Source organism: Sinocyclocheilus grahami, unplaced genomic scaffold, assembly GCF_001515645.1.
Source record: "Sinocyclocheilus grahami isolate Dianchi unplaced genomic scaffold, SAMN03320097.WGS_v1.1 scaffold300.1, whole genome shotgun sequence".
NCBI lineage: Eukaryota > Metazoa > Chordata > Actinopteri > Cypriniformes > Cyprinidae > Sinocyclocheilus > Sinocyclocheilus grahami.
In genome coordinates, this window is record NW_015505479.1 from 1,288,709 (window position 1) to 1,297,276 (window position 8,568).

At 36.1% G+C, this 8,568-nt stretch overlaps 2 protein-coding genes across 2 annotated transcripts in view; both read left to right on the top strand.

Moving 5' to 3' along the window:
* lrp4 (low density lipoprotein receptor-related protein 4) overlaps window positions 1-4,984 on the top strand; it is a 64,208-nt gene extending 59,224 nt beyond the window's left edge. The window contains exon 39 of the mRNA XM_016293203.1: window positions 4,916-4,984. The gene's annotated coding sequence lies outside the window, so the exon portion shown is untranslated. The remainder of the gene's footprint in view (window positions 1-4,915) is intronic.
* ywhae2 (tyrosine 3-monooxygenase/tryptophan 5-monooxygenase activation protein, epsilon polypeptide 2) lies at window positions 3,632-8,162 on the top strand. The gene is made up of 5 exons (XM_016293204.1): window positions 3,632-3,751; window positions 4,916-4,990; window positions 6,293-6,302; window positions 6,347-6,546; window positions 8,028-8,162. The coding sequence occupies exons 1-5, from the start codon at window positions 3,632-3,634 to the stop codon at window positions 8,136-8,138; spliced, it is 516 nt and encodes a 171-aa protein (XP_016148690.1). The 3' UTR covers window positions 8,139-8,162.
* Window positions 8,163-8,568: the final 406 nt, after the last annotated feature.

Below are 8,568 nucleotides of genomic sequence, written 5' to 3' on the forward strand. Positions count from 1 at the left end.
ACTTTACTTGAAGGGGTGTGCATAAGACTGACATGACACCTACATAATCATGACATGACACGTCATGAATATGAAGGTTTATGCATGTTTATGACAACTTTCATTAAGTGTCATTTGCTCAGTTATGTAATTTTTAATGCAAAGATAACATTGTTTGAGATGTCTTTGTTATGGGCTATGGTTAGGGGTAAGGGTAGGGTTAGGTCAAATATTGTCATATTTGAATTAAAAATGACATAACTGAGCGAATGACACTTAATGACAGTTGTCATAAACATGCATAAAACCTCCTTCATATTCATGACATGCGTCATGTCATGATTATGAAGGTGTCATGTCAGTCTTATGCACACCCTTTCAAGTAAAGTGTTACCAAAAGGGTCAATTCCGACTTTGCTATGACAATCTGGCGCTTCTGAATCAGCGGCTGTAAGTATGTTTTGTTATTAAAGTATTTGCTATTGACTGGATTAAGCGCTGACACACGAACGTTTGCTGTTTACGGTGTTTATTACCACGACAGCCATACGAGACTGAACGTGCTTTTTGTATACCCTGCTTGAAGGAGATGAAAATATTATACATCTGAAGCTGTAATTAAATATTGAGAAACAGTGTGTATTATATATTTATTATTGTTTTGAATGCCGCTTACTCATTTATGAGAAGGAACCAAGTAGAGGACACAGTTACTTTTTTGGTTGATGTAATCCTTAGGTGTGTAAATGTATAATTGCCATTTCATTATTTTTTTCAGTTTTATTCAAATTTGTAGTTAAAATAACTAAAAATAAATGTGTTTAGAATTAGACAGCCTTTGCACACAGGCTTACGCTGGTAACTCATCAGTGGACTTTCCTCGTCAATATAGGCTATATTTTTTCACACTTTTCTCTATTTTCTATATTTCTGACGTTCCAAAAGCGCCTCCTACTGGCAGAGAATGAATGTGCATTTTCAATAATCCAGTCTGTAGTTTTTGTTCAGATCAATGCGAAAATCCACCCACATAACCTTGTTTTAAATTAATATAATAATTTATACTTCTGGCTCACCCCTGGTTTAAATGCTCAATTGTGAGGTTTATTATTTAATTTATTTTGTTTTTGTGAAAACCTGTATCTCAACTGTAAATCAGTTGCTATTTCGTGGTCTACAACACGAAATAAAGCCATTATAACATGCACATGAAAAATGTAGAAACATTGGACACAACTATGGGGCACCATTGTGCAGCAGCAAGCATCACAACAAAAAAGGAACCTCAAGGTTGATCTAGGAAAATGTGTGCAAATGTACAGGGCCCCATTCCTATATTTTGCCTGGGGCCCCCAATTCACTAAATCCGCCCCTGTGTAGGCTATAGAGTTCAGTTGAAAGCTCACCCCTTTTGGCTTGCATTTAATGCTGAATGTAAGAATGAAAACTGAAAGTAAAAGAGCCTGTGCGGTGAAAGTTGCGTTAGTTATTATAGCAACAGTCGGCTCGACTGTAAGAAACGTAGCGTTCCCATTCTATGACGTAAACGACCAGTGATGCAAACTATTCGACTTTTTTAATCAAATTCTGCAGTTTTGAATGGAAAGTAGGTCTGTCATTTACGTGATTCATGTAGCCTAATTTATAATTATGACATTTTTTTCTGTTTTGCGTTTTCAGCTGAAATTGAATGGGTGCATATTTTAAAATAAAAATATTATTTGCAGTTCAGATTGATTACTTTACAAAAATTACTATTCTTGTTCTTTTACTGTTCTTTTTTCTTCTTTTAATTTATTCCCCTAAATTCATGTAAATCCTTTATTTAGTTTCTTTAAATAAATACCATTAGAGGTCTGGTCTTTATATTTTCCTCAAAACAATTAGTCCCCCCCAATGTTCGAGCCATGATTATGGCCTTGTTTGGTATAAATAAAAAAAGTTCGTTGAAAAGAACCACCAGTGTAGAAACACTGATCCAGAGAAAGATAACTTTTTTTTTATTTTTTACAATTCAATAAAGAAAAAAAAAGTTTATTTTGCCGTGAAAGTGCATGATATTCTAGGCTGCCCATGAAAGCTTTTTTCAGTGTACATATATTATAGTTAATATAGCAATGTCTACAGTATAATATCTTCTAGACGGTCCTCTTTATGTGTAACTTTGGAAGGTTCGATTCATTCGAGTGAATCAGTTGATCCGAAACGGACCTATTTGGAAAGTCCAATTCAGTTCGTCGGTCTTCATATGTAGCTTTCGAAAGTCCGATGCGTAGTGAATCGCTTTGTTAGAACAATTCTTGTAAATAAATGGATTACTGAAAGATTGGAGTCCCTATGGATTTCAAGATCCATAAATAAACTATTATTAGGCTACTAATGTAAAAAACAGGAAGGGGGCCAACACTTTTTCACACCACTGTATTTGGAAAGTCCAATTCAGTTCGTCTGTCTTCATATGTAGCTTTCGAAAGTCCGATGCGTAGTGAATCGCTTTGTTAGAACAATTCTTGTAAATAAATGGATTACTGAAAGATTGGAGTCCCTATGGATTTCAAGATCCATAAATAAACTATTATTAGGCTACTAATTCAACGAATAGCCTAATACATTAGTACATTTGTAAAGTAATACATGTATTTCTAAATCGTTTGAAAAGTTTAATACAATGACCATTTAGCATTATTTATTTTAGCTACTGCAGTTTATTTATCGTTGACATTTCATCATTCAATTATTTATTATTTTTGCAGTTTTGTTCTTTTCAGCCCCCTCCTTTGACAAGCGCAGTCTGCTCTGATTGGCCAGCTGACCCAGTGCATTGTGATTGGCCGAACACCGCTAGCACGCCTTGGAAATGTAACGCCCCTTACCATAATCACGAGCTTCATCTTTCAAAGTAAATATCAAGACAGTTAATTATGTCGTGTCATGGCTGCTTCAACACTAACTGCGGTTACTGAAACCACGCCTTCTTTCTTTGCGTGCACGTTTGGGCGGCATTATGCAAATATTTCCACATAGTGAGGTAGACATGTGGGGGCGTGTTAGAACGAGCCGTTTTAGGGGGGCGTGGCAGAGTCTTAACTTTTATAAAGAATATCTCTTTGGATTTGAGACTTTAGTCTTTGTAACTTTACAGATCTTCTTTATGCACCAAGAGCTTGTAACACTCCAAAGAGAAAGGAAAACTTGAAATCGCATCATATGACCCCTTTAATAATACAATGACCATTTAGCATTATTTATTTGAGTTACTGCAGTTTATTTATCGTTGACATTTCATCATTCAATTATTTATTATTTTTGCAGTTTTGTTCTTTCATACGAAATCTCTTTAAATGTGACTTTGAAGAGAGGGTTCACGCAAAAATGAACATCTTCCTCGATTTATCTAGTGTTTTTGTCAGATTCACACTCTGACACATAGATGTCAGTAATTCATCGTTTAATTCGTTTGCAACCCGGCAGCGAATCCACAGAAGAAATAGGATCAGTAACAACTACTTTCCATTGCTTCTGTTGAATCATTTGGAGAGAACTTTTGGAAGATTTATTGAAATAAAATACCCAAAATCTAGAATTAATGAGCACTTCGATATTACTTTAATAAAGACCATTCCGTTGCTTTTTGGCAGCACTTGTCATGAAAATGACCGAGGAAAACAACGCTGTTGAGCCTAATGTTACTGAAGAGGATGTTCGACTGCTAATAAACAGAAAGGATGATATTGAAGAGCAAATTAAAGCATACTACGACATGCTCCAAACCGTAAGTTCAAACCATAGTTATTAATAAACACATACAGCTTTAACGCTCGTAAATTACGTTCATGCGTCGTGCCTTGCGTAGTTTGACTGCATTTGGAGAGCGTCCAACCTGTAATGTGTAAACAAGAACGGCAATAATGAGGGAAATACGTAACGTGATGACTAAATATGATTGACATTTATACTGTACAGTTTGATTTTATTAAATGGTTCACCAAAACAGTGAAATACAGCATCTTAAACAAACTGGTTTGTATGGAGTCAGATCAATGCCAAAATTAATACAAGGACAGAATATGAGGCACACATGCAAAAATGTACGTTTCCCAAATTACAACATAAATATACAGTATGCACACACAGTTTTCAATGTTGTAAATTCAAATTCCCTCACGAAGACAGAGCGGGGAGAGCAGCAAGACAACCCCCCCCCCCCCCCCCCCAACAAATAAAATGGTTAATATGGTTAAACTACAATTTAACCATGGTTTTGCTACATTAACCATATTTTAAACATGGTATTAAAAATGGTAGTAAATCTGTGGTTATACAAATAGTAATCTACCAAAAAAACATGGTTACTACACTTCTACCATAATAAAACCATGGTTAATTTTCGTAAGGACTAACAGAAGTGTTGGTCTGCCTAAACAACATCTTTTTTATACATTTTGTTATTTGTTTCTATACGTTTAAATCAATAGATGGGACAAAATGATCATTGACCCATGTACCTTATAAGCCCACTCTGCACTTCTCACATTTGCAAAATTGATTTAATGCTATTTTTATTGGTAGAATGTTCAGATATCAATTAGAAAATATTAAAAACAAATCAAATCTGACTATATGCAGTCAGACATTCAATTAGACCGGGTTGGTCCGCCCTCTCAGTTGGCTCAATGGCTGGGTTTTGGCCATAGATTTGTAATATAGTTTATTATAGCCAACTAATCGCCATATTGCTAGCTGATATGTTTTGGTTTAATATTACGCAGCAGGGGACCAAGTCCTTCAGTCACAAAAAAGTAAGGTGTTGTTATACTAACACATTTGGAATATATATATATATATATATATATATATATATTATTATATATATAACATTTTTTTTTAAGTCCTCTAAAGAAATTTCTTCATAAGGTGTGTGTGTGTGTTTGCACAGCAGGCCGGTGTAGGCATGGATGCTCCTCTGGTTGATGTGGAAGGCTTTCCTCGTGCAGATGTGGATTTGTACAAGGTCCGAACAGCAAGGCACAATATCTCCTGTGAGTACATTTTTCACATCTGGGTGATAAAACAGTATCGATATTTATCGACAGTACTCCATCAATAACGATCGAAAAAATGTTTGATATAGCACAGGTAATAGGCATGAGTGACGCAGACCGCACACACAAACACGAACATGAGTGCTGTGCCTGCCTGTGATGAGGATTAAATTGACATTAGTCGAATTTAAAATAAAAATAGCATTTGAATGCAAAAATGGTACAGTCGAATGTTAGGTGTGCGTAAGTGAGTTTGTTGCATTTGAATGTTTTGTTAGTCTAGCCCACGAGACACGCCCCTACGAGATACGAGCTATATCGCCCAGCCCTAATATACACTACCTGTCAAATGTTTGTAATAATTAAGATTTCTTAAGAGAAATCTTGAAAGAAGTCTCTTCTCTCACCAAGGCTGCAATTATTTGATCAAAAATACAGTAAAATCTGTAATATTGTAAAGTATTTTTACAGTTTAAAATAACTGTTTCTATGAAAGCCGGTTTCCACCACTGAATAAAAAATGAGAGGTAATTGCGACTTTTTCTCTCACAATTCTGACTCTCTCTCAGAATTGAGTGGTATAAACTCGAGTTAAAAAGTCATAATTGTGAGATATACACTTGCAATTCTGAGAACATATCAGTCTTTTTTTCCCCTCAAAATTGGACTTTAACTCACAATTGCGAGTTTATATAACAGTTTTTTATACAGCGAGTTTTAATCTCGCAATCGCTGGATCCGCTCCTCTGCTATCAACGAGAGGAACGTCTGTTCCTCCGCAACATGGGGAACAGCCACTTTTTGGTTGTTAAAAAACGGTGCGTTTTTTTTTTTTCAGTCTTACATGAAATTCTTAAAACACCCACAAGATGGCGAAATTAATCAGTGGATCCAATGCTACAAAACCGATATCCTATTATGAAAAAATGCTTAAATGTTGGGAAAACCACCAGTTGTTGGTAGATCTCTGCTTATATAGGCTATACTTTAATGTTATTAAGCACATCACAATATATATATATATATATATATATATATATATAAAAAAAAAAGATCTGTCACTGTTTCTGTGTCGTTGAGACTTTAACAGTTAAAATGTCTTGAGCTAAATGAGAGTGTGCTTTTCTAAACCCTAGTATTAAACTAGCATCTGCATCAAACATTAATGAAATCTGAACGTACTACTTTTGATGTTAACTTTCTTGTTAAACCACTCAGGCATTCAATTTTGTTATGTACTAAATTTGTGGCTTTTTCCCTTTGCACTCCAGATCTTTGATGGCGGGTTTGCTTTGTGTCATTAAGATGATTCTTCTGTGTTTCAGAAATGGTGGAGTCTATGAAGAGCGTTGCAGGAAAGGACACCGAGCTCACGGTAGAGGAGAGAAACCTGTTGTCGGTGGCGTATAAGAACGTGATTGGAGCTCGACGAGCCTCCTGGAGGATCATCAGCAGCATTGAGCAGAAAGAGGAGAGCAAGGGAGGAGAGGGCAAACTCAAAATGATCCGCGAATACAGACAAGCGGTGAGACTGCAGGAGACTGAACTCCTGAGCATCTGGAGTGAATTGGCATATTTTTTTATATGAAAAAATAAACCTAAACCAGTGGTTATAATTTCTTACGCCGTAATCATTTTGAGTGATCTTCACCAAAATTCAAGTGATTTTCAAATGCTAGACAGTGGAGTTAGTGGACAAGTGTTAAAGTTTGACATGCTGAATATGAAAAGCACATTACTTTTTGTGTATCATTATTAATAGTGCTCTTGAAAAACTAAAAAATACATATTTTTACAACTTATACAAGCTGATCTGTTATTACTCAAGCATAAAAATGACATGGTATATGCATAATACTGAGTAGGGCTGCACGATAAATTGAAATGGAATCGAGATCACGATTCGACAGAAGCTGTGATTGTCATGCGTATCTTTCAGTGAAGCACGGTTCTGTGATCAGCAGTAAATCTCCATCCAAAGGCCAGAGGGCGCTCTCGCTCTGAAACGCCAAATACGCCTCGCAGAAGAAACCCAGAAAATGCCTATTGCTGCAGCTGGATAAACAGAAGATTCAACTGCTTACATTGATTCAACCTGACTAATAAACACACGACTACGGCAATATACAGTTTATCTGAGTTCTAATTTTCATTAAAAGAAAGTATATTTATAATGCAATGCCTTAATCACTGCTTAAATACTATGAAATATGTTGCGTGCCTTATTCTGTGTAAGAAGCCACATCATCTCACAAAAGGATTTATTTCAAACACTCGACTGACGTTACGAAGTGAGTTTGGAGTAAAACTATGTTATTAAATGTGGTGTTTTCACATGCTTTCAGATGGAGCAGCATTTACTTCACAGAGCCGTTGTTCACTGAGAAGCTACGCAAACAGCTGTCATTATCGCAAACGATTTCTTCCATTTCATAATCGCGCAAAAAAAATCGTCGGCAAATTAAAAAAATAATTTTTTTTTTTTAGAAGTCTCTTCTGCTCATCACGGTTGTATTTATTTGATCAAAAATACAGAAAAACAGTAAAAGCATGTGATGATGATTTACTGCTGATTACAGAACCGGCTTTACTAACAAAATGCGCATGACGATAGCATTCGATTAATCGTGCAGCCCTAATACTGAGCTAACAACAGTTTTAACAAAGAATTACCAAAAGCGAGTCTTCCAAAAGTCTTTTGTGACCAGTCCCACAATGTTCTGGAGTGTTCCAGAAAGCACTAGAATATTCCAGAATGTTACACAAACCTCTAGAATGTTCCCATCCTTGCAAAAGTTTAGTAAAAAAAGAAATGTATCTGTACCAAAACCAATGTTTCATAATTAATGATAGTTCTAAAATGGACCTGACCAAACTATTGATGCTACGTGAAAAATAAATGCCTCGAGCTGTGAGCTCTATGGCTCAGAGACGGTAATGTGTGCAGTAATCTAGATGTGCATGATGCCATTATTACTCTGTGGTTTCTCCTCTTACGTTTTGCAGGTTGAGAATGAGCTGAAATCTGTTTGCAATGACATACTGGATGTACTGGACAAACACCTCATTCCTGCAGCCAACACAGGAGAATCCAAAGTTTTCTACTACAAAATGTAGGTGTTTGATGAAACAAAGTGCATGCATTTAAGACTTTATAGGTCTCTTAGATGGGTGAGGTTCTGCATGCTAAATATATGACATGAAACCTGGCTTTATTTCTGTAGAGCATAAAACGTTTGCCTCATGTAGGTCATGGATTTGATTCCCAAGAAACATGCATAATTATTAAATGTATACCGTGAAGCAGTCTAATCATGCTCACATGCACTTTGATTTGTCAAACACCTACATTTTGTAGTAGAAAACTTTGGATTCTCCTGTGTTGGCTGCAGGAATGAGGTGTTTGTCCAGTACATCCAGTATGTCATTGCAAACAGATTTCAGCTCATTCTCAACCTGCAAAAGATAAGACGAGAAACCGCAGAGTGATTATGGCATCAGCGATTCGACAGAAGCTGCGATTGTCATGCGTATCTTTCAGTGAAGC

Bases quoted from the DNA above. Each gene is read 5' to 3' on its own strand.
- ywhae2 (XM_016293204.1), top strand. From the start codon at position 3,632: ATGACCGAGGAAAACAACGCTGTTGAGCCTAATGTTACTGAAGAGGAT. The intron at 3,752-4,915 runs GTAAGTTCAAAC...GTGTTTGCACAG, and splicing joins ACTACGACATGCTCCAAACC to CAGGCCGGTGTAGGCATGGA. The intron at 6,547-8,027 runs GTGAGACTGCAG...TACGTTTTGCAG, and splicing joins TCCGCGAATACAGACAAGCG to GTTGAGAATGAGCTGAAATC.